The sequence below is a fragment of the Hoplias malabaricus genome, chromosome 16 (genome assembly GCF_029633855.1).
Source record: "Hoplias malabaricus isolate fHopMal1 chromosome 16, fHopMal1.hap1, whole genome shotgun sequence".
NCBI lineage: Eukaryota > Metazoa > Chordata > Actinopteri > Characiformes > Erythrinidae > Hoplias > Hoplias malabaricus.
The window spans coordinates 9,892,585-9,919,222 of NC_089815.1; the positions used below are offsets into that span (position 1 = coordinate 9,892,585).

Genomic DNA, 26,638 nt, shown 5'->3' on the forward strand with positions numbered 1-26,638 from the left:
ATAGCAGAACAGGTCATGTCATTGATACATTGCTCCAGGGTCCTGTAGTTATATGGTTGAAACCCAGCCTTGGGACACTGTTTGAGAGTGGTGTGTGGTGTTCTCCCTGTGTCTGCGTGGGTTTCCTCCCAATCCACATGCTGGTCCGTGTATTGGCTATGCAAGAAGTGTCCATATTTATAAAATGAATAAATATCAATGAATAAATATAAAACACATTTTTCCTGCAAGATAAAGAACAAAATAATATGGTGCTGGCCACTTTTCTAGAAGAAGCCATACGGTAGTTCATATCTGTGTTGTTTTGTTCCACCCTCCTGAGCATGTGCGTGTTAGTCAGCTCGACTTCCCCTTAAACCTGCCACAAGCCATTACTGGAGTTCTACCTACACACTGTATTTAACCGAGGACGCATCCTGACCGTCTCCTTCAGCAACGATGATAGGAGGAGACACCTTTACAAGAAAGTCCAGACCCACTGCTGTTAAGAGCCATGCAATATGCACCGCCGGCCTTTTTGTCAGCAGTCCACAGACTGACCCAGACCGTGTCCTCCCCATGCTGTCCTGTCCCATAAAACTTTTATTGGCATTTTAAAAGTGATCCATAATTCAGCGCAGGAAGAAAAGGATTCTTAACACCCGAATGCAAGGCAACAAAAAACATATGGTGTGGGGTGCTAAATTATTAAAGGGGAGACTCCAAGTGCAGGCTGTGGGTTTGTGCAGGGGATTTGCTTTATGACGAGATTTGCTTTATAGTCACTTCCACTGTGTTTGTGTTTCAGTTCATCTGTGTGCTTCTGGCAGTGTCTTCCCAAAACAAGGAACTTTAATAACATCATAGGCTCAAAAGTATGAGAATAGACAAGAAAGCAAACTGGAAAGATTGGGATGGGTTGGGGTGACAGTTGCCATTTTGGTAATACAGAAGCAAGGGGTAGTGGTGGTGGTGGTGGTGGTGGGGGCCTCAGCTCTGTACAATTGAGCCAGAGAGAGAAACAATGGAGGCTCTGTTAGTATTCTCCTAGTGTTTGGGCAAAGAAGCACTCCCCACAAATGGCCCCTACGCCAGACCCATCTGAGCCCACCTCTCCCTCTCTCTTCTGACTCTCCCTCTCTTTCTCTAGCCTCTGAACAATACACTTGTATTGTAACACGTGTGCACTTAGCCATACATGCATGCAGACATGTGTGTACACACCCCCCAGGCAAATACATATCCACAAAGGGGTCAGTCAGGCAAAATTATTGTCAAATTACAGATAAAAGGTACACTTAACCCCTTAAACTGCAGGTTTATTCAGCTGTTGAACCTGAAATGTATTATTTTTGAGGGACAATGATCCACTATATTCACCTGTTTAAATATACTCCATATGAATAAAGTACATTACAATTGTATCCGTTGTGACTAGTAACTAGTTCTGAAATCCACAGTATCAGTTAGGGAACTGATACTTTCCGAAACTCTTGGGACTCTTTTATTGCATTAAATTACATCTAGAACAAAGGACGAGGATTTCTTTTCATTATTCCAAAGCCGGTTTAGTGAAGATTTTTCAGTGATGTTCTGCCATGAACAGTATGCGGCCATAGCCAGAAAGCACTGATGGGAGGGTGGCTCTTGATTGAGTAAGAGCTGAGTTAAGAGGGCTCCTGAGTGGTCAGTGCTGAGTCCAGATGTTTGCCCCCTTCCAAGCAAGCAGCACCATGCAGGGCCTTTGAGAAACGGCTGAGGTGGAGGAAGCGGGGTGAGAGGAGAAGCAGGGTGTAGGGTCGTGCTCTGACATGGAACAGCTCACTTACTCCCGTCCTCCGTCCATTCTCTGTGGATGTATCCGATGAAGCGTGAGTGTGTGTGCTGGGGAGGGTCTGGGGGGTGTGTGTGTGTGTGGGGGGGGTGTCAGTAGCCATCCCCGACAGAGGCACGCAGCTAAATGTGGCCCTTCACTCCTCGAGCCAAAGGTTAATAAAATCGGTGGCCGAATGTATCAATTTTACAGATAAGCCATTCACGACAAGTGTAGTCGGCTGAATAAGAAGTCGATTCACACCCGTCGAAACCACATGCAGCCGCTGTGAATGGGTGCTTTTTAGGGGACTTTTTTTTTCCTTTTTTGGAGTGAGGATAAATGGAGAATTGCTTCTTCTCTCTCCTTCATTGCAGCGCTGGCTCCGAGTCCCCGCCAGTGAACGACTCTGAATGGGGGCTGGAGGTTGACAGGCCCTATTAAGACAAACGGCCGTCCTCATCGGAGAGATAAAATAAATCAGGTGTTTAGTCAAATTAAAATAGTTGAACTGGAGGGGGCCCCAGGGAGCCCCCGGGAGAAATTCAAGACAGATGTGGCCAGCAGAATACCGGAAGACACCCAGGAAAGAATTTAACACAGGCTTGGCTGCGAGCCAGCTGTACTGTATGGTACCAAAGCCACCCCATCATTCCTCCGTTTCTCTCTCTCTCTCTCTCTCCCTCTTATGTCCTTCTTTATCTTCCTCTTTCTTTTTGAATGTGCGCAAACAGCAGCATGTCACCCAGAAGAGGAAAAATGCACAAGGGAAAGAGAGTGAGAGCTCCCCAGTAGAAAGTGAGTTACTGTCCAGCCTCTCACGGGCAATTATGGCCCCTGTGTAAGTCAATGAATGGATCACTTAGCATTGATTAGGCAGAGGTACAGCAAGTCTGCCTCAGCTTTCAGATGCAGAAAGAGAGCGGCACTGGGGAAAAAGCTTCTACAGTCATACTCATGCGCACACACACACACACACACATACACACACCCACATACACACACACACATACATTTTACATGTTATTGTTTCCTGTGATTATATGCTTAGGGTCTATTTGATGTTTGGTGTGTGTGTGTGTGTGTGTGTGTGTGTGAGAGAGAGAGAGAGAGAGAGAGAGAGAGAGAATTAATGAGACAATGTAGAGGTGACAGTGACCCTATTAGGGAGAGGTTCAACCCAACAGAGGTGTTTGTGTCTGCTGCGCATTTAATGAGAATTGAGAGCAGTCATTATATTGCCCTGGCAGCACCTTTTCACAAACACACACACACACGCACGCACCTACACACAGTTGCCCCGCATTGTCTGTCACTAATCCGCCACCTTCACCCGTCTTGCACCATCACCAGCAATGCCGTCCCTACATTTACTGTCGTCAAGAAGCTTGAACCCGAGTGAAGCCTTTTCCACTCACGCCACAAGACTCAGCTTCTGTAATCCCCTCTCCCAGCTCCAAGGGGGCTAGAGTTTCATCCATTCTCTCTATGCTCGCAAAGTCTGAGAGCTTGGAGTGGTCAGCATTCACTGGCCCCTGTGGTCGTTCTCCTGCCGTTAACATGCTGCTCCCAGGAGCTCCTCGAGTAGGTGGCAAGGAGTGGGAGCGCAAGGCCTTGAGGATTCTTTTTATAGCAGCAGGAAGCCACAGCCTCACGGATCATTTGGCAAGGCTTGTTTTCCAATGCTTTGTTTGCTGGCCTGTTCCTAAGCGCATGATACTCAGAAAGAACTTGAGATATAAATGTCCTCCACCCTCCCAGACCCCCTTCACTCACATTAGTAAAAGAGTATATGAGGTCGAGGCCAATCTCATATAGTCGCATCAAATGTATACGGTACACGTTTTTATGAGTGTGACGACTGAAAACTGACCCTGAGTGATGTATCCCTCTGTCAACCACAGGTACTCCAGAGAGTCTGGCTGAGAAGGAGAGGCAGCTTTCCACTATGATAACCCAGCTGATCAGCCTGAGGGAGCAGCTCCTCGCCGCCCACGATGAGCAGAAGAAGCTGGCCGCCTCACAGATGGAGAAACAGCGGCAGCAAATGGAGCTGGCTCGGCAGCAGCAAGAACAAGTGAGCTTTCTTTCTTGTGACAGAACTTTCATAAACCCGAGTGCTCTGCGTTCTGGGCTATATGTTCCATACACTGTGCCCTTTTCTGTCCTTTAATTCCATATCTTTTCACAACGTTATTTGCCACGCATCACCAGTTTACTGTAACCTGCTCTTCTTATTCAGCCCGAGACTCACTTGAAAATATTGAGGGTAAAAATTTAATTACTTGCTTTTGAAAAGGAGCAGCTCAATTTAATATTGTATCGTTCTGTCATAATACTACATATAGATGACCTTACGTGTGGCCTTCACCTCGCTTCAGCTGAACCAGAAAAGAGAGACGGGTGATGGTGAAGAATGTGTAATTTAGGCTGCATGTTTCATAAAACGTGGAAGCAGTAAGGCATCCCTATTAGATCAATTTTAGCATGAAATCAGAGGCACAAATCAGGCAAATGAGGCATATTGGAGAAATCAGCAGATTAACACAGCTCATGAACTGCTTTAATGACAGGGAGCATCAAGGGAAAGAGATTCATCCTTTTTTTTTTTTTTTGGAGTTATTATTATTATTATTATTAACCCGCAGAACGCTATTCAATACATTATGCAGATTAATAGGCATATCTTAATGTCAAATCATCTGCCTGCATCTTGGATGGATGGCCTCGTTTTGCAGTATGAGCTCTGTTAATGTCTAAAGATTTAGCTTGTGCCAGAGGTTTATAGGAATTGATTGTGTGCTTATATGATGGTATGCTTATATGATTTCAGTATATTAGGAATGTATTTACTGTTGTGTCAGCTAGTATAACAGGACGTTTCCTTTTTCTTAATGGCGAAAGAAAAGGGGGGTGGGGTGTAGGGATAGGAGACGACTAGGGAGAGAAAGAGAAAGGGGTTGGGGGGCGAGGGAGGTGGGGGGGGGGATTAAGGAGGGAAGGAGGAGGCTACCCGCCCGAAGTTAGAATGTCATTTAGCCATTCAGACACGACACAGTAATTAACTGTTGACACTCGTGAAGGAGCCGGCACAAATTAATCCTGACACATTTGCAGACGAGTGATATCTTACAGTGAACACTTTGTAATTATATTTGAAAATGAAAATTAAATGACACTTAAAACTAGGCTGTCAGGCTCACTGAGGCGCAGAGGCTCACAGGGAATTTAGAGGGGGGACGAGAGAGAGAGAGAGAGAGAGAGAGAGAGAGAGAGAGAGAGAGAGAAATGGGGAGTGGGTGCCCTGACAGGCCCCTCCCATCCACAGGGCTGAGCCAACCACTCCTTTATTGCATAAACACACCAATCAAGCACGCTGCCAGCCTACTACAGCAGGGTAAATTGTGCCTGGTTCTTCACACCTTACTATGAGACCTTTATCAAGTCTACGTTTTTTTACACAAATTAAAAATCTCTTCAAGTTAGGGATCATTATAATTCTCCTTAGGCATTTAACCTTTTTTTTTTTTTTTTGGTTCTTATTTGGTTCTGTGTAACAAGCAGAATGTGATTTTTAAGTTGAAGTGTTATATAATCTACTGATAATGAGACGGAATATTATTTATAAATCTTTCCAAAAATACTTCCAGACAGCAGATATTTTGCTGCTGCTCCTTTAACTAGCAAATCACATTAAACTGACCAGAGCAGGACACTAAAGAGTTAAAATTGTATATAAATTTAATTCTTAGATTATGAAACTCCTTTGTGGCCCTTTTAATCTACTCACTCCATTTTTTATCATTTTACCTTTTCTCATTTGGTCAAAATTTGAATTTTATTATTATTTTTTTAAACAAAACAAAACTAAAATTCTGTAGGGTCACTTCTTTTAGATTGTGCTTCAGTAGAGCAGTAATCTAAAATAATAAACAAAAAACCTTTGTTCCCTTCCTCAGATTGCCAGACAGCAACAGCAACTACTTCAACAGCAGCACAAAATCAATCTCCTTCAACAACAGATTCAGGTCAGTGCTTGCTTTCTTTTTTTTTGTTTACGTGCCTATTGTTGCACAGCTATTTAATTATAGTTCAGCTCTCTGAGGGGTGAAGTTCGGCGGAGGCCTCTGATGATGGCTCTCGTTTGGACTTCACCCACCCTCCTGTTGACTGGCCTCGACAAGCGGGTTTCATGTCTGTCTCTCTGTCTCCTGCTCTTCACCCTGTTGCAGTCATCGTTCAGGTTACCAGTAATTGGCCACTGGCAACTGGGGAGGGTTTGTAAATGGAGGGGAATAATTAGCACTCACTAATTAATGAAGACATTGATAGGGAAAGGGTGAGAAAATAGAGTGAGGCAACACTCTATTTTTTTTTTTTTGCATTTTTTTGTGTGTCTAAAGATTGCAGGGGCACAAACGCCATTGAAGTTCGTTAGTGGGGGAAAAAATAAAATCAGATGAGAAGAACAAAGCTTGAATGTTAACTGTAAGACTGAGGAGTGTTTGAGGGAAAAGTTAACTCTCCTGTTGACACAGGTTACACCTTTCCCAAATATTTGCTGCTTATTTTAAGTCAGTTTGAGTGATCTTTTGCTGATTTCACTTTAAAGTTGTTCTTCAAAATAAGTTCATCTGAAGTTTACTTAAAAAAAAAAGACACGCAGTCGGTGTTTAAGTGTGTTGTTTTGCCTCATAGTGGGGTTTTCCCTCTTTTATTTTCTTCTATGAACTTATTATTGTGGGATATATAGGGAAACATTAGGAGGCAGCTGGAGTGTTCACATAAGGAGAAAATGAAGAAAATAACAGGGGCAGCGTAAATAAACATGACATATTTGCAAAGAAAGAAGGGGGATGGAGAGGAAGAAGAATGAGGGTGCCAGCGTGTGTAGTGAGTGTGTGTGTGCATCTACATGATGGGCTGTGCTGTGTGTGGTATGTGGTGTTCCGTTGAGCAAGGTTAGCAGACCACCCAGCCTGAGCGCTGGACATGCACAAGCTGGCCAGTGGCAGCGGTCAAGGTCTTCACACACGCCGTACACATGAAAGCCAAGGGTGCTGGGTGTTAGCTGTGCCAGGAGAAGCCCTCCTCCACAGCTTCTTTCTTTCCCTCTCTCTCTCTCTTTCTCTTTCTCTCACTCACACTCTCTTGCGGAGTGGAGACAGGTACAGCTTTCCCCACCCCACCTTTTCGTCCCTCTACTCCCCTCCGCCCCCCTCTCTTTCCCATGCTAACACCCAATGCAGTATGTTGTCAGTCACCTCTTCGTCCCCTCGGCTTACACACACTTCGCTCACATTTCACTCTTTATTTCACTGGGCGACAGGGCTTCTAGGCTGAGGTCAAGACTGGTTAAGGTAGTTTGGGTTATAGCTCTCTTTGCGTTTGACTTGCACTTCAAAGCTCAAGGCTTGAGGCTCTTCAAATGAAAGCCAGAGGCATTCACCCTCGCGCGGTGAAGACCCTGCCTCCCCCAAACTTGAGAGAGGCCTTGGAGAATTCCGGCAAGGTCCATACAGTATTTTAGGTCTCCCCTCTCCACCTCCCATCGTTCCCCACCTACATCCTACTCGGATGTGTCGGGGTGAAGCAAGCTCCTGTTTGATTTACATGGCCCACTGCACAACAGCAGGATTTAAAGCATGACAGTAAAACCTCTTTCAAGTGCACTTCCCTAGAGAAAGGGCTCTCCGTCACTTGCCCCCGACTGCTGAAGGGCTGACGGAGCATGGCCCTGCACCCCTCATGGACTTTTTTTTTTTTTTTTGCTACTTTTCCCAGCACCACATGTGTGAAGTATCATTCTCTCCACTCCTGAAAGGACCCTCACACACTCGTCCTGTAAACTGAGTCAGCAGCCCTTAGAGGAGAGCTTGGGCATTGTTGTCAAGAGTGGAGCCCTGTTGGTTTCGTCTCTTTTCTTTGCCTTTTCTTCCGCCTCTCTTCCTCCAGAGCAGCAGATCTGGCTAAAGTGTCCAGCTCCATTCCATCCCAGGCAGCTGTGCAGTCCCTCTCCGATCCCCCTCCACTCAGACCACGTTGCCTGTCCATGATGAAAACAAAAGAGATGGCCACCATCTGTTCAAACTCAAACCACAAGTACAAGCACGGGGCGCTACCAAGAAAAGTTGGGTTTAGAGCCTGTATCCACTTCTGCCAAATCTCTCTCTCTCTCTCTCTCTCTCTTTCTGCATGTCATTATGGTTCACTTCCTCTCCAGACCCACTTTAACTTCCATCTCCAGTGGCAGTAGCTGCTCGTAAAAAAGAAAAGACCACAGGGAAGAGAGGAAAGACAAGAGGAGGATGATTAGGGGAAGAGAGGGAGGAGGCTCGCTAATGCAGTCCACTGGCACTCTGTTTTCATTAGAGGCAGCTCTTAAAAATGCCCAGTGCCCTTAATACACAACAGCTTTGAGTTAATTAGTGCTCCAAACAAGCTCTCCAGTCTTGGTGGAGCAGCAGTTAAAGGTGAGTGGTAGAATAGCGAGGAGGGATCAGTTTACCACAGCGTTCACGCTCTGTTTTCACACAGAGCCAGCTTCTCCGTCAGAACTGCGCTACTGTTTTGGCTCAGGAGGGCCCTGGAGCTTAGGGGTATTTTTCCTCTTCCAGCCATTATCGATGATGTAACTGATCACATCAGCAGATTCTGTAAACCAGACCAACTTGAGATCCAAATAAATCCAACAGGGATGTAACCCAATACCCTACTGACACTGAATGTTGTGATTTTATGAGGGGAAAAGAAAGGAGAGAGAGAGAAAGAAAAAGAGAGCAGGGGAAAAAAGAAAATCTGGTCTGAAGTTGTCAGTTGTCCAAGCGAGCCACTTTTAAATTGCCTTCTCTCTACTATTCACTTTCCCCATTTATACACATAGAGCGGACAGAGCGAGGGAGATTGAGTCTTTGTCCTTTGGGATTACAATGTCACTTGTTTTACAGATAGCAGATGTTTAGATTACAGCGTTATGGGCTTATCAGAACTTTAAACCCAAGGTTTTCCCCTCTTTTCCCTCTCTCCCTTGCATCCATCTCTTTATTCGCTTAGGCTAAGCCTCTTGTTAAAAAAAAATTCATACGGCAACTAATTCCATCCAGCCAGCGGATTACCACAGTGCGCTTCATGTATAAACCGAGCCCCACCGCCTGGGATTGAAGGAAAGGCTTTAGGACAATTAACAACAAATGTCAAAGTCAAATCTTGATCTGCGAGTGAAAATGTGTTACTTATGTAAGACAAGTAAAGCCGGACAAATAAGACTACGGAAAAGCCACTCGCCTTCGACCGACGAGCAAAAATAGATGCAGCAGCAGAGCTTTGTTGTTCTTAGCCATTCGGCCTCGGCTTCAGTCAACCGAAGGACCGGGTTCCAGCGCCTTGTTTATGAAAAAGGCATTCCCCACGACAGTTCCACAAGATTATTTTGGAGCTCGAGCAGAAGTGGACTCTGTCATATGGCTGTAGTAATTATAGTGGATGGAACGGATGGATTGCATATGTTACCAACATGAGCAGCAGTCTATGAAATGACTTAATAAAACAGTGCTGAAAGTTGCAGGCCAAACGCTTGATTCTCGCCAAGGATTTTTCTGTATGCAATTAATCACCTTAAAAGTTCCAGTTCTGTTTTTCACACATGCCTGGCACAAAGGCTTATGGAAAAAATCACTAGAAGATAAGCAGCAAGTACAAGCAAAAAAATAACATAAAATAAAAATTTAAATAAATTGTGTATGATATGTTTGCTCATTTAAATAATTACATGAGAAACACAGCTCCATGTTTATTTTCCTGCATCATTTGAACACAGCAGGTGTCCTTCATATTGTATGAAAATTCCATGATGAATGGACCAATAGAAATGCTCCAAAATAAACTCTGAATACATTGACTTCCACTGAAAGTTTAGAAGGTTTATAACTTTTTCTGTAAATGTATTATTTTTGGCGATGCATTTTATTTATCATGGGAAATTTTAATACAAACATTACCTTCTGGAAGCACCCCCCCTCTCTCTCTCTGTGAGTGTGCGTCCCTCTCTGCCATGCGAAGTGAGCGCTGGGCAGCTGAGGCAGCTGCTGGGCCCAGCTGGGTTAGTCTCAGGTTGACTTAGACTTTAGACTCAGGCTGCCTAAAGAGAGTCTCCAGCTGGCACAGCGCCAGACATTCCTGCACGCTGGGGCTGGTACGGCGCGAGCCGAGGTGACACGCACAGGAGAACACACACAGGTGGAGGGCTCATCTCACAAACACACACACACTTGCATCAGGAGAAGAGAAATACTCCCCCAAAGGTCAGCGTGAACTTTATCTTCACATTTCAAAGAATGAGCCCAGGCTTCTGACGTGTTTGAGAAAAGAATTCCACTATTACACCTGCCATGTGTCTCATATCACAGCAAACAGGAGGGTTATTAGGTCTCCCCCCAAACACACACACACTCGCGCACACACATCCCACCCGACACAGCCGCAACAGTATCACAGAGGGCTAGTCACTTTCACACTGAGCAGCGTTTGTTGTCAGACAGAGCCGGTGTTTGTCCGGCTCAGGGGCCATTGTTGTCCCTCCTCTGCTGCATCCTGTGTTTTAAAGAAGGGCCTGGTGCTTTTAGACACTCTGGCATTGTGCAGGCCTGCTTCTACTTATCTGAACCATGGGGGCTCCGCTTCCTCCCTGTTCTTCTCTGACAGAGACCTGCACGTGGCCAGCTTCCGGTGTCCTCCACCCCCAGCTCCACGGAGCCCCCCCCCACACACCCACAACCATCCGCTCCTCCTTTACTCTCGGCTAATCCCTTCTCCTCTGTTCTCCAGTGTTTTTGGCAGCAATAGGTAGCCAAAAAGTTACCAAAATTCACCAGTGTTTGTGACCAAAAAAACAGCTCTCTTCTGCGCTCCTTCTGCCTCCTAGCTCCGCTACATGAATAAAGTCAACAAATCTTATCTAATGTTAATATTATATTTAGGATTATTAAGGGTGCTCTATGACAAAATGTAACAACAATAACAAATAATCACAAATGATAATTAAGCCAAAAGTTAATAAACAATGCATGGGATCTGAGGTAAAAGTAAACAAACTGAAAATAGTAAACAAATTCGGAAGCCACATCCTGTACTACTGTAGTGTTACACCCCAACAGCTGCAATCATTAATCGCATGGTTAAAGCTAGCATTCAGGTTACATTCTGTATTGATATGTGTGTTTGGACATCAGTAAATGTAAACACACGGTGGAACACATCTATGAAGTATTTCTATAAACTCTAATTATACAACATTGTCTCTTCTACTTATAAACAAATGTGGCGTCAGCTGAAAGGTTAGAACCAGCACTGCCCACAGAATATCTTCTGACTCAATAAGCTTCATGTGAGAAATGATTATTATTATTATTATCAAATTACACCATGGCTTTTCTTATCACCCACAATAATGGAAGCATCTGAGGGTTAATACCTGGTTATGGAAGACCACTGTTTAAGGTCAGTTATATTTTCATCTATCAGGCAGTCTCTCTCTCTCTCTCTCTCAGCGGTGTCTGCATTCCTCCTGGGTTAGGAGTACTGCTTGCGTAGTTAAAGCAGAAATTGTTGTCAGTGCTCACTTCAAAGCGGTAAAGGTTTCCTCTCATGTGGTTTTAAATGGTGTGGGGGAGCAGCAGGAGGTTTCCAAGGGTTAAATGATAATAGCTGCACACAGGCCCCCCAGATAAAAGATTCATTTTAATTATACAGAACTAACCACCTCCATAGCGGTGGCAGACAGACTGCAATAAAGGGAACCTAAGCAGACATGAGAGACATTGTATGAATGTGTGTGTGGTGTGTGGTGTGTGTGTGTGTGTGTGTGTGTGTGTGTGTGTGATAGAGAGAGAGACTTTTCCTCTGTCTGTATATCAGTATTGTTAACAGACTGAGGGGCCAGTCGGAGCAGAGGGCCTCCGGGACATGCCTTTGTTCCTGCGAACTGACAGGCATATGTCTCTGCGTTAAAGTGTTTGTGTGTGTGTTTGTGTGAGCTTGATCTATCTCATATGTGTGCCATTTCCCCAGGCCCACTGGGAGGCTGCCCTCAGAGCAGTGTTTAGCGGCGAAAGAGGGACAGGAAGCCAGTGTGAGCAGGGGGCAGGCTAAAGGGTTAATCAGAGACAGCTCTACAGGCTCACTCATAACTAGAGAAACACAATGCCCTCAGTCTAGCCTTTTTAGCCTGGCACAAGGCTACAACCAATACAGTGGGCTATATATTACATTAAAGTTCACAGCAGCATTAAAAAACATTTTTTAACACTTACTTTCCTCATGTGGTTTTCATATGTCTCAATTGAATTACATCACTGTGTAAATGTGTGAAATCACTAGCTGAGATAATCCACTGGCATAAGGATGTGGAATAATATAGATACACCTATAGATCTGCTAGCAACTGCACAGGACATTGTGTCAGAACACAACTGTCCCAGTAACTTCAGATTTTTATTTTTATGCGATAGAAGGTCATACACATGTTAATATTTGCAAAACAATAACAAATCACAGGTGTTTGTGTCCATCATTTCATTGTGAGATGACAACGTCAACGTTATGGGTCTGAAAGGATGCAGATCGATCCGATCTTCACAGTGCTGAAGAGTAACCTCATTAAATTTATTTTATATATATTTTTGGATCTGAAAACTGTTTTTTTAAACAAAAAGCAAAATAATAAAAATATATAGTTTTAAAAGTTCATTATTCTAAAAGTCACTTTGCTGCAGAATGTTGTAGTTCACATCCACAAATGGAAGAATCACAGGAGTCTGTTGAGGTCATTGCGTAATAGTGTACTGCCTCCTTTTCCCAGTGTTACAGCCCAGTGACAGAATTCACAGGGGAAGTTCAATAAAGAGAAGCCCTGTCTGCCTCGGCCCAATAGAGCCGCTTAATTAAACACCCAGGCCTTTGTGGCCTTCATACGTGTATCTTTTCCTGAGAGAATAGAATAGTGCTGCTTTTCTTCACCCATTTCTAAACTGGCTCTAAACGGAGCTCCCTTAATGGCGCACTTTTTGTGACATTGTTCAGGTGAGTTGAGTTTGTGTGAAACTGCTTCTGATGCTGCTTTTTTTAAATTATTTTTTATTTAATTTTTTTGAGACAGAAGGGCCCAGAAAGCAAATGTAGCTTTCCGCGTAGCCATATCTTCACTTTACAAACATATCACAGTGCTATTATTCAGCTCCTCCAGATGAAGCTAATTACCACAGCTTTGTCTTTAGCCCTGAGCAATTTAGTTTGCCTTTTTAATTCAGCGACCACCGATTAAATCCAATATTTCATTAAGCTCCCTCAAATTCACCAGGCGCAATATAATGGTGAATTATTTAGCCAGGGTTTTTAGATAAATATAGGGGTGGCTAATTGAACAAAGGTAGCATTCCTAATTTGCCTCTTGTTACATGTTTTCTGTTGTCTCCCAGCACCCTTGTGATCTCTTATGCTAAAGTCTCATTCATGCATCGACAATAGGGAAAACAAGCTGCTCGAAAAAAGAATGTGTTGCCAATTAGCATTGTCTGCCAGGCAAATAGAGTCTAATAAGGAAGGAAATGAGTGTTAGGGATTTTGTGTGTGTGTGTGTGTGTGTGTGAGTGATTTTGCCCTGCTTTTTCCAGAATGCAGTGCACTAGCTTTTCCTGCTAGCAGGATTAGGGCCATAACAGTCTCATCAAATGCACTTGGCTTGAGCCCAGTGCAGTGGAGCCTGAGCCACACTCATCTTCCATTTAGAGAGAGACTTTAGCTGATGAAGATCCCAACATGCGAGAGCGGAGATAAAAGAAAGCTGTGACCCGACTCATTAGCCCCCTTTGATTTAATATATTGACACTTGGATACAAATAATTCCATTTAGTGTGCTTGGTTGGAGAGTATAGGGTAGAGGAGGCAGGGGTGGGGGGGTGGGGATCAATTTAATTAGTTATGAAATGTGACTTCTTGTCAGGAAGCAGAATAAATGCTGACGTTAAATAAAGTCATGTGCAATTTGAACAATAAAGCTTTCGCAGACCCCTGTGTTAAAACTTAATGATGCACAAAAATGGGCCTAATAGCTACAACCTCAGCAAAGGGCTGTGATGGTTTTGAAATTAAGCTAAGTGGATGAAGGCGGAATGGTTAATGTCGCTGCTCATTTCAAACAAATTCTGGCATTAGGAATATAAACAGTAGCCTGAATTGGTTAGGTTAGCACTGAGAAGAGGCTGGTAGTGACTGCTACCCATGTATAATCACAGGACACCCCTTTACTTTTAGAGTTTTTTTCAACAGAACCATCATGTATAAAGAATACAGCAGTTGTTTTGCAGGATTCCTATCACAATACATTCAACTGAAAATGAGTTCCTGTAGTAATACACATCCCAAATCCTTTTTTTATTGTTGTTGTTCATTACTACCTCCCTGGTTCTCAAACTGAGTTAGTTCAAACCTTAGTTCTAAGGTAAATAAAAGCAGTTAGACCACGGTTTTACATACAACTCTCAGCACATCCTGGTAATTAACGATAAAGCATTATGTTTCAACACGTCAGTGGCTAAGCTGCGCTAATGAAGGTACCAGGCACGCAGCGCCGAGGCTGTCACATGAACAGTTGCGACGTGCGAAAGTCTCACCTGGGTGTGTCTTAAATGGGTTACCTGAGGGGTTTTCTGATCAGGCTTGGGGAGCTGGTAATGTATGCTGCAATATCACACTGGCTCCTCTGCCGGGTGATAATACTAATTAATTAGGCAGCTTTGTCATGGCCCATGCTCCCTTTGCCTTTTAGACTATGTTTAAATAATCGTTCTGTCTTTGCGCAAATACATTTTTTTATTCTTTTTTTTTGTGTGTAAATAACCAATGGATGATTCTTCCGTTCTCACCTCGCGTTCTCAATCTCCACCTTACAATGTGAACGCAGCTGAAAGTGTGTGTCTAGGCGACTGACGGAAAGGGTATATCTGTAGGGTATTGTAAGTGACAGCCATGGCATAAAATGAGCACTTGTCTGGGCCTCATCACACCCCTGAATCTCATCACAAGGCACCTGTCTGGACCCTGCCTCCTCCTTGTTCTCTTCTTCCCCTCTCAGATGAAGCGGTAAGTCAGTTGTGACCGGCCAGTCCTTGCAACTGGGAAAAATATCAGTTGGTGGAGAAACAAATCCCCCAGTGTTGATGTGGCCTCGGCCTCCTCTCCCCTCCTGCTTAGGCCAGTGTTTTCCTTGTTAATGTTGAGCAAACTGTTTTGTCTTTGCGTTGGCTTTTTAACATGGCCCTTAGCCTCCGCAGTGGGCACACACACACACACACACATATATGCACACACAAACATACACACGGTTTGGTGGAGGAGGAGGTGGAGGGGGCTGCTGGGAGTAGACATTAATAGTCTCTACTGTGTGCGGCCAGCCAGCAGTTTAGAAAGGGGGCCCGTGTTTTCTTAGGGCTAGGGTGGCAAAGCAAAGCATTCAGCCCCTGTGCCTCGCGGCACAAAAAAAGGGCCGCTTTGTTTTTCGGATGGGGCGGAGGAGAGTCCAAGCATTCCCCGCGGAACACAATGAATGGGCCGTTTTGTCCTTCGTCCGTTTTTCATAGACACTGAATTGTTGTTGTCTTTTCTCTCTCTCTTTCTCTCTCTCTCTCTCTCTCTCTCTCCTCTGTCCCCCATTTTTTTTTAGTATAATTATTCTGGCCCGTCACTGGGTGTGCACATGACATTTGAGCGCGTTTTGAGTCTCGACTGCGCTCATGTGCCTGCAATAAAGTCCCCAGCACAACAATCTCAGCTTTCTGCCGGACAACAGAGTGGCCTCTGTTGTTCTCTGCCGGCCCCAGCTGCTGGGAGGCAATTGTGAAGACACACTAGCTCAGTCTCTGCCCGGACCACAGGAAGAAGAGGAAACAGTTCTCCCAGCTCTGCGAGCCCCTCTCTGTGCGGCTCCATTATTAGATTAGGCGGTGGCCTGACTCCAGTTCTTCCCCCCTGCTCCTGCATTAGACCCAGAACATTTCTTCATTAGGGTCCTGAAGGCTCCGAGACCGCCCTGGACAATGTTTGGATGGCCAAATTGATGTGTGTTTGCAAATAGAGGTCTAAAAAGCAGAGGGGGGAAGAAAAAAAGAGAGGAGAGCGTTTTATCCGTTTGCAAATTGCTCCTGTAACTTCTTGAGTAAAGGAGTCACTGTTAGTATGTAAATGATTATCAAATTAAGGGAAATGCTATAAACATGTTTATACATGCTGTTAAAAGCACCATATTTGTAGTAAACAGATGTTAAAGGATGTTAAAGCTTGCTAAAGTATTCACAACTGTTTATCCTTACTTGAAGCACCTTGAAGTACATTTCTGTAACAGCACCAGTCCTGCTCTTTTTATGCTAGGTGTTTTATAATTCAGTAATCCTCAGTTAAAGTAAAAAGGAAAAAAAATAATGAAAATTAAGAAAGCACATGCCCATCTCTTTCTCTTTCATTTATTTTAATGACTGCCATTAAAACACTATGATGAATGCAGTTACATGCTTTCGTCCGTCATCTCAAAGAATTGTATTTTCCAGGTGCGCTTTCTCAAGGGTCTGGGATGTTATCTTGTGGGGTTATGATGTTGGCCACAGAGACTGACTTGTGGATTTGTTTACATCTGTCCTCTTCTTCCCTATTACCCATGCTGTTTGAGCAAATCCGTATGGGGTTTTCCCCTTTGCTGCAAGCCCTTTTAGGACCACACTTTACCCGAATGCTCCCCCCCCCACCACTACCCCTTCCACACACACACACACTTTTTTCCTCATTCTTCTCCTGCATCATGTGACTCACGAGTCCTGGGCCGGTTCAGCATCCAGCACTGCAGTGATCTGAGACTAAAGAAGTGACCACTGCTGGAGAACGCAGCGAGAGGATTTAGCGATGAGAGGAGTCTGACAGAAGGAAGCAGAAAGCGCGAGTGTGTTGCACACTTTAGCGCGCTACAGCAGCACGAAGCTCCAAAGAGCGCGGAGCCTTAGGCTCATCTTTGATATTTTATATGCAATACAAACCTAATTGCCTGAAATATTTACAAACTTAAATTACATTTCAGCTTCTTTGAGGCTGGTACAAGAATTCGCCTTAAGTACACATTTCTGTAGAACACACACTGATCACATTTCATTGCTCCTCTTTTGGGAATAACCCGCCCCCTCACGCCTTTGTACTTTGCTAATTTACTAATTTCTGCACGTCAGCAAGAAGCAAGCACTTCATCTCCTAATATTGGTCCAAATACATGCACTCATTTAATCATTCATAAATTAAAATTTGCTGAATGTGTTTTGATTAAGAAAAAAAAAAACATAACAGGTCCAGAATCAGAACGTTATTTGCTTTGGTCATAAGAGCTAGTGATATTAAAAGCTCACTTGCATGAGTAATATAAGGTAGTTTGCAGCCAAGTGCTCTTAGACAGAGAGAGAGAGAGAGAGGTTGGGTTTGGAAGCAGGGGGGTTGTCCTGCTTTTTAACAGCCCCAGACTTAATATAGACATATTGGAGTGGCACTTTTCCAAGAGCTCTTGTTTTACTGTGTAAGGAATTAGCGGAACAAGAAGTCATCTATTGGTTATTCCTCCAGACTGGCCGAGAGCAGGGCGGTGTCTAGTTTCTGTGCACCTTGCCTGCGTGTCTCACACACACACACACATAAACACACACATTGACCACCGGCCGCATTAGTCCATGTCACTCCAAGCTTTTGTCCAATGGCACGACACACACCTACACACAAACAGCCCACTCAGTCTGAAGCACTGTTTGCTTGTCTTACTGAGTAAATGCAACCTGTTCAGGATCAGGAGTGTGCTCAGCAATGGGAGATGTTAATCTTTTACCTGTCAATCCAAAAAAAAAAAAAAAAACACATAGCCCGCTCCTGAAGCCGATAAGCCTGGGCCGGTGGGCTTGAGGAAGGGGGCTCGGGCCACACAAAGCCTCTTTGTGGCTGACCCAGAGCTGCAGCACGGATGGGGGGTGGTTCTTGGATCAGTCCTCAGCTGAAGACCTGAGGAGAGGAGAACAATACGTTTAGTCTGCAGCTAGGAGGAGGAGGAGGAGGAGGGGGAGGAGGCCTGAGCTTAATTCCGAACCTGTGCCGACAGAAAGCAGAGGGGATCAAAGTCCCACTCAGCCCTATCGATCCACACGCCCTGATTGCCATCAGGGACTGAAACAGCAGCCAGTGGCCCCACACAATATCAGCCACGTTGATAAGAATCCAGAGACGCTGTGTGTGTATATGTAGTGTATGTAACATTTCCCAAATATGTAGGGAAAGGGGGAAAAAAGACTTATAAAAACTTTTTACTACAATTCGTGACACAATTTAAAGAACAAATGAGTAAATCTTACTGAATAAAAAGCATGTTAAAAAGCAAGTAAAGGCAATTTGGTTTTGTCTTTATTAAGATTTGCTTCATCAAAGTTTAAAATCCAGAGGCCATACTTTGATTAATCTAAATTTAAGTTATAATTTTTTCCAGCATCAGCAGAAATTTATTTTTAAAACAATACAAGTCAAAAATAATAGTAAATATTTCAGGGGTTCTCCACCTCCTAAGTTTTGAAGTTGCTTGCTGTCTTAGATGTTGGTGGTCTGAAGTGTTCCTAGAAAAAAAGGAGGAGCTGTTCTCCTCCTCAAACAAGTGGACATGAGAGACATCTCCTGAAAAATGGATAACCTCTGCCTAATGTCTGTTTTCACTGGAAATTAAATAAACGGTAGCTCCCGATTTTTGTGTGTGTATGTGTTGTGGAAGCCATTAGCTCAGAGCTAGAGCAGCTTCATGTAACAGTGCTGGTTAACTGATAAATGACCTGTGATTTGTGTGTAATGTGTGCTCAGGGATCTCTGGGATTATTTTATGAATTGACCCACTCTTGAACAAAGTAGCACATGGACTCTGGAGCCCAGAAGTAATTGAATTCAGCAGGAATTCTTTCACTCTCACTATCTCTCTCTCTCTCTCTCTCTCTCTCTCTCTCTTCTGGGGAGCTTCCAGAAACTTTGTACAGTAACGGGTACGGAGTTCATGCCATTGGCGCTTGCCGCGCAGATTGAGCTCGGTTGCCAGCTCTTCTGGAATCGCTCAGCCTTAAAATGGATCCCCTAAGGTGGTTTTCATTCATAGCTGTTCAGCCTGGGGTAGCCTGGAGCTGGGGGGGGGGGGGCACAAAGTGTGAAGTATCTGTGCTTACAGTAGCAGTAAAAGGCCTTTCTTTCAGACTAAAGGGGCCTGATTTATTTTTTTCCCCCCACAAGACTTAGTAGCACTCATGGTAATATCTCAACAAAAGGCGAGTGAAGAAACAGGCATTTAAGTGCTACTTTGTACTTTCAAACCTCCGATATCAATGGAAATGGCTAGAAATGTGAATAACATTGTTGTGCACTGGAAGTCATGGCACTCCTCTCTTTGCGTTTGTTGGTAGTTCTCCTTTCAGCGCGTTGAGTGGCACATAATATTTAACCTGCGGCACCAGAGCATGTGCGTGCGGGTGCGTGTATGCATCATTTTCAACAGCTACAACTCAAAAGAAAAAGTGAGAGCGTGGAAAAAAGGTCTCGCTCTCCTCCCCATCCTCTATCTTATCTTGTCAACATTGAAAGGCATTTTGGACATGTTAAAACAACTCCCCCCCCCCACACACACCCCCTACCGCTTCACCCCACCCCCACTTTCCTTCTTGGTTTTAAAGAAGGAGCTAGCCCTATGTCCTGGAGTGATGTTTGCCACAGATCAAACTGTGTTTTCATGTTACAGGGTGCTGGGGGACAGGCGGAGGGAAAGCTTCTCCTGGTCCCAGCCAGCCTTCTTAAAAGACAGTGAGGAGCATGGTTGCTGACAGGGGCTCTATTGAGCGCAGTAATGGCTTGTACATCTCCATTTTCTATCCGCATATGTGATGGCTAAGATAGAACACCACAATGCAAACACACACACATGCATACAGACAGTGATGTGCAAAAGTCAAGAGACCACCCTTCCAGCTATTAAGCATGTCATTAATTTTTAATAGCATGAAGAAGAGAAAAAAAACCCCAAAACAGATGCTCAGTTACTACCTGTGATGTTGAATACTACACTTTGGCCATTAGTGCAGAGCTGGACAATATGGCCGACATTTATATCATGATATATATTTTTTAAATATTACGGTCGATACAATATATATAAGACCAATATAAAAGCCGAAGAAAAACTGCCAAAAACAAACAAGAAACATGACGTCACCCTCAAACATGAACCTCTTGGCTTTGTCAATATCAGTATGTTTAAACTAACTTTAAAATTGAAAACTTTAAAATGAACTGACGACAGAGCCCTGTGAAGAACGTCAGATAACGAACTTACTCTGAAACTCACTTCACCTATTTCCCTTTGACTTCCTCTTCCTTGTGGAGACATACATCTCCTGAAAAAAAAAGTATAACTTAGTTTTGACCGGGAATTAAATAAACCTAGGCTCACTTATGCACTGTACATATAGTGCAATGTGCACATTTTATGGATCTCGAATATGGTTTAAAAAAAGCAATGGGTCATTCTAATTTGAATGAATCATATATTTTGAAAATATCTTGTTTAATCTGTTCATTATGAAAAATCCAAATTAATGGAAAGAGCACCTGGGAGCATATGAATTATGAAAGAATATTATGAGGTGCTATGAGGTGTTGATATGACTCAAACGATACATAGTCTGCTACATATACTGGATACACCCCTCCTCCACACACACACACACACACACACACACACACACACATACATTCTGGTGGGTCTAATAGTAATCCGTGCCTAGCCCATGTTCCCTGAGTGTGCTGTCTGACCTTAGGATTAGCTGCTGTTGTAAACCATTACTGAATCTAAGTGCTGATGTCAACAGTTCCACTAACAACATTGATTAATCCATAGCTCTCTATTTACTCAAGGACCTCCCCCTCCCCCAACAACCCTCTTTTTTTCAATCATTCAGCATACAGTATATTCTGCATGGTAAACATCCTCAGCTGATTCTAACTCAGAACAGAGGCTGTAAGAATGCAGTTAGAACAGTAAGTCCTGCTCCCAGAACAGCTGAGAGTAGTTAAGATATTTCCAGTGTTGGGTGTTTCTGACAGATTGTAACTTGTACCACTGCAGACTTCATCAGCTGCTGTGAAATGATGATAAATAGAAGCCTTTTCTGTATGATTTCTCTCTCTCTCTCTCTCTCTCTCTCTCTCTCTCATGCTATTGCTCCAACCCCCAGCATGGACAGCGAGAGGGTGGAGGGATGGGGTGTGGGGGGGTGTAGCGTCTGACTGATTGCTACAGATGCTCTTCCTCAAGTACTGTGAGTTACATCCTCTACAGCAGGTCTTCAGGGACAAACAATAGCACCTGTTCCTCATAAGGCCACGGGGAGGGCTCCTTCATGTATCTTTAATGAAGCTTTGGGGGCAGATGGCAAAATTCAGCAGCACCCCGCGCTCAGGATGGGCAAAGACAAAGGGCCAAGCTGGCCTGGGGTTACAATTGGGCCACGTTTACGAGGTGCACAGGGGGCAGAGGTGCCAAACACTTACTGCTCACATCTGCTCTGCCCCATTCTTCCGCACTCCTGAAGATCGCACTGGCAATGCTAATGCTCCGGGCAGCCAGCCACTTGGCAGGGGTAGAAGTAGGGGTGACTGATATGGCAAAAATATCATACCATTTCCTGATGCTTAAAGATATTTTCCAGATACAATATGCATGATACAGAAATGATGCACTGGTACGGTCACGTTTAAAATATGCCATCAAATTATTTCCATTTCACATAACTCTTAATTGTTCTCTAATACGATTTGTCTCTAAAATGATATTGATATAGTCATATTTTCCACATTGATCCAGAGGAGAGGGCAAAACAGAGGGGACATGGATGAGACGATGCCACCAGGAGGAGAGATGAGATGCACGCATCCAGCTGTTTGGAGACAGAGAGCGAGAGAGAGGGACAGAGTGAGAGAGACATAGGGAGAGAGTGACAGAGACACATTCTGATAGATATAATAAGCAACTCTTTATATGCACCCCTGATATGCAATTTATCAAAATCTGCCTGTCTAAGTGCAGGCACTTAATTCCATTCTCTGTCTATCAGCAGTCAAAGCAAATTGCCAGTGATAATCTTTAAATCTATACCGGCATTGTCTGCTCAGCTCGCCCAGCATTCATTAATTGACAGGCTTGAAAGCTAACCTCCTCTATTAGTCCCCACTTTGAAGCCCCCTGATTTGATTTGCCACTCACTGACGTGGCGTGTGTAAATTAAAGTTTAATGTAAAGACCTCATTACTGCAGATCGCGAGTGCTCAAACCGAGGGCAATTTATCTGTTCCTCTTTTTTTCCCCCACTCATGCTGTTCCCTCCCTCTCCATCCTTGTCATTCTTTTCTGAAATATCAACCACAAATAGTGTACTGTGTTCTAATACTAATACTTTTAAGCTGAACGTGACAAAAGTGATTTGGCAGTAAACTTCCTAGAGTAGAGATATTTACTGGTTTTATGGAGCAGGTGTTTTTGTGCTGATAGGCGGAACATTGAGTTCAGTTGCGGAGCTGCTGGAATGACGTGAGATGACATGCTGGAGAGTAGTTGTGTTTTGGTTCCACTTTGAGAGCAGCTGTTGTGTGTAATGTTGGAGCCTAAGACCGATTCGTTTTGCAAGGGCAGTGTGAATAAGGTTAATGGCAATTATGTATGTGACTGACCATAATAACCTTCCAAAGAGACCAATTTATGTGCTCAGTGCTATGGAAAAAATAGTGTGTGTGTGTGTTTTTTTTTTTTTTTACTAGATAATACTTGACGTATTACAGCAAAAAAGTTTTTTCACATTTTGCATGTAATGCTAAAAATCACATTTTTTAAAATCTGTGAAGAAAGTCTGTCATTCAGAGTGATTCTTGAGGCTTGAGGTCATTTACAAAGACCCTTTACTCTTTCTTATTCAGCACATTTAAAAAGTACTTTTCACATCTGAGAAATCAGAAAACCACTTTACCCCACAGGTCTCTTACTTTGGTACAATGTTAACTGTGCATTTAGAGAGTTTAAAAGCCCCATAAACAGAAAAGTGCAGCCCCCCCCCAACACACACACACACACACACACTCACACTTTTTTTTTTTGCATCCACTAAGATCGATAAAGTAGACGTGCACACTTGTTAAGCACCAAGGGAACAGCCCTGCTGAACCAAGCTTTGGCACTAGGTGCTGGGGAAGGGAAAAGCGATGGGGGAGAAATAAAGATCGTACGCAGACCTCAGCGAGAATATGGAGGGGGGAAAAAGTGGTGACGCGGAGCAGGTTGATTTCATGCCCCAATGCCACGGCAGTAATTGCACCCAGATCCCTTTTTTTATTGCAAGTTGATTTTAAAGAGGCTTGAATGGTGAAATACTCTGTAACGTGTTTATTTTGGGGGGCCGACCTTTATTAACCCCGTTCTCCTGTCGGATCCCCCCGAGGTGGGCTGGCCTGCCATGCCGTTAAGTCTCCCAGGCCCACGGTAGCAGCGCTGCAGCCTGTCACACCCGTCCAGGAAGCAGGGGATGACAGCTAGATTGGGCCCAGCCAATGCTCTCATAACATATGGGTTTCTAAGCTACTACAAGTCCCAACCAAACATACCGTCTTTCTCTTTTTCCTTGTCTGATTTTGCTCTCTCTCCGTTGCTGTAGAATTCCTGCACATGCGCAGACTGCTCCCACTCAGTCAGTGTGTGTCCTGATTTGACGTGTGATGGCAATCTAGATGAGAGTTGAGAATGACAATGTTGAAGGTTAATGCAGGAGACGTTTCGACAGTTAGCAGGGGCAGCATGCGCCGCACCGGGTCCCGGCATTAAAAATGAAATATCTCGTACGGGCGAGAGCTTTTGGGCTCCTTCCACCCTTTTCAGTGCTGAAAGCAGCTGCTGTAAATTCTGCGGCTGTCTGCACTTTTATCGTCTGTATAAATGATCATCCAAAATTACGAGACAGGCGCTGTATATCTACAAGGTTTTTTTTATTTTTCTTGTCAGTCACCAGAGTTGGCGAATGCATGTGTGAATGCTTGCTCCAAAGTGCTGCACCAGTGCCAGCCGTGATCACTGAGGTGCGCCTCACCTGACGGCACTGTTAGTTCATGAAGAGCTAGAGATTTGACTTGGTCTGCTGTTTTGCTTTGGAAATGTGCAATGTTAGTTTCCTCTACTGAGTAATGTCCACACATTAAATAAATAAAAGAGGCTTTCTCACTTTTTTTAGGTGAAAAATGTGAAAAAAGGGACCTAATCCACATAATTGAAATGAATCTGGCTGTTCTCCCACTCCATAGCTTAAATTGATTAAGTGAAACTACGGTTTTTAACCTCTCTCTCTGGCAACCCACAGCATAAGAGGCCATGAGAGGTCTGACTGTGAATCTGTCTTTCTATATGTGTGCAAGCGTGTGCTTCTCTTTGAAGAATTAATGTGCAAGTGCTGGGGATTAGACACAGGTATTGTGAGAGGGTGCACAAGGCAGACAAGGGGGGGTGGGGGCTGAAGTCGGGGGGCTGGACATAGGGGCTGGTTTCTGTCAAGCTGTGTTAGGCTTGTGTGTGATCTCCTTTCTCTCTGTGTTCAGCAGGTCCAGGGTCACATGCCTCCGCTCATGATCCCCATTTTTCCACACGACCAGCGCACTCTGGCTGCCGCCGCTGCTGCCCAGCAGGGTTTCCTCTTCCCCCCAGGCATGTCCTACAAACCAGGTACAAGCTTCCACTACCTCCAGAGTCTTTTTACATCTCAATTACTGTAGCAGTTTTCATTGAATACGAGGTAAAACCTCTGTTAATAGTTTCTTGTCTCAATGTATATATAGATTTCTCAATCTCTCTCTGTTGAAACATATTTAGGTGAGGGTATGTACGCATGCAAGCCTATGTTTTTACCCTCTAATAAACTTTAAATTGGAGACTGTGCTGCATATCCAAGACCTCTGGTATAAGCCTCTGTGCCATATGGGATTCAACCACTCATCCTCTACCCTCCTATTTATATTCTGTAGTTACTCCAGGCTCTCATTTGCATCAGTCTGTATATTTTCATTCCTGAGCCATACCCAGCAAGTCTTTATAATGTGCTCAAAGCACAGAACGCTCATTTCTTCATGTCAGAGCAATTAAATCAGAACACCATGAAGTGTGTTGCCTTTGTAAGACTGCAAGGGTCAGTGCAGTGTTCAAGTGCAAGGCATGTAAGCCTGCAGAACAATAGATAGGGTAAATGAGGGCTGGAATGTAAACAGTGCATCAGCCTGAAAGTGTGTACAGTTTACTGGTCATGAATGAGCTGAGGGAGTGCTCATAATATAATACATCTTTATCTTAAACTGTTGTAGGCCTGATCCAGGAATTCCTTATCTTTGAAGGTTACCATATTAGAAAGCATGCAGGAAGCACTCCTCACTTCCGAGACTCTAGGTTGTGTAGCACAGAGGCCAATAACTCTGACAGTGCTGACCCTGAGGAATGCTCTCTATTGATTTAGGATATTGCATAGAGAATGGTGGCCTGCTCTCAAGTGTACAGTTTCCCCTGCAGGGCGAACGGCCTCTGGGAGCTCGGCATCTTCTACCTGTCCTGGCACGTTCTCCTTCTCCTTTTGTGAAAAAGAGAATTGCTCCTCACGCAAGCATTCCAAATCCAAAAAACAAATTTGCGGGAAATTGCTACAACATGCACACTGACTCCCTGCCAGGCCACTAACCCTCCACCCTGCACCCAACCCCTCATTGTTCCGTGCCACTTTGTGTAATTAGGAATTTGAAAAAAAGAAAAAAAAAAAGGAAACAAATACCTGGCCTGTGCGTGTACGGTACCAGGGAGTGAAATAGTCCAGCCCTACATTGTTCCTTTTATCTCTGTTTAATGTCTCTACATTCCCGGGTATTGACTGTTAGGGAAGGATTTTCCCTACAGATACAGAGCATCTATTGACAAATCAGTGGACCAGTGAGAAATGACTCAGTACTGATTAGTTAAAGTAGAAGAAAAGGAGAAGAGAGATGTCAGAAAACAGCGCAACATGGCAGGGAAAAGCCCAGGCCTCTTTTCTTCTGACCTGGTTGCTTTGAAAAAGACATTTGTTGTCAGCACCCCATCGGAAGGAAGAAATAGCTAAAAGGAAGAGGGAAAGAGGGAATGGGAGGCAGCAAGAGACCAAAGAGTGAGAAAAAGATGGAAAAATTCTCAGTAGACAGCAGGTGAAAGGCAGAACATTATAGGGTGTGGTAAAGCGTCTAATAAATTAACTATAAAGGTAAGCGATGAAGAAGAAAGTCAGCTATTTTGGAACTACAGAGGCATGACAGGCTGAACAAAAAAGCCTGGGGGGATTCTTTTTTCTGCTAGATTTTTTAATATGTTTGACACCGCAAGTGTTTTAGTGCAAATAACAGGATCTATAATGGAATCCTCTGTGTGTGGAGCGCCTGCATTATTCATAAGTTTGTAAAGCAGTGGAGGGTAGAGAAGTCCAGAGAGCGACTCACGTCATTGGTGCACAAGTCCATTATTCTTGACCGTGGATGTGATAATGTGATCGGATGAAGCTAATGTGAAGCAACCACTGCTGTTTTTTTGAATGCCTCTTGTGAGGAAGAGTCGGCCCAGCTCGGTGCTGTGAGAAAAGGCCCGATGCTGATGACCCCAACCCTGCTGTGAGACTCCAGTTCTCTCCTCTTTTTCACACTGTGCCTAATGGCCTGGGC

At 44.1% G+C, this 26,638-nt stretch overlaps 1 protein-coding gene across 1 annotated transcript in view; it reads left to right on the forward strand.

Moving 5' to 3' along the window:
* sox6 (SRY-box transcription factor 6) overlaps positions 1-26,638 on the forward strand; it is a 150,574-nt gene that overhangs the window by 89,131 nt on the left and 34,805 nt on the right. Inside the window, exons 8-10 of the mRNA XM_066647123.1 lie at positions 3,697-3,869; positions 5,752-5,820; positions 24,515-24,635. Coding sequence (XP_066503220.1) covers positions 3,697-3,869; positions 5,752-5,820; positions 24,515-24,635 — 363 coding nt within the window. The remainder of the gene's footprint in view (positions 1-3,696; positions 3,870-5,751; positions 5,821-24,514; positions 24,636-26,638) is intronic.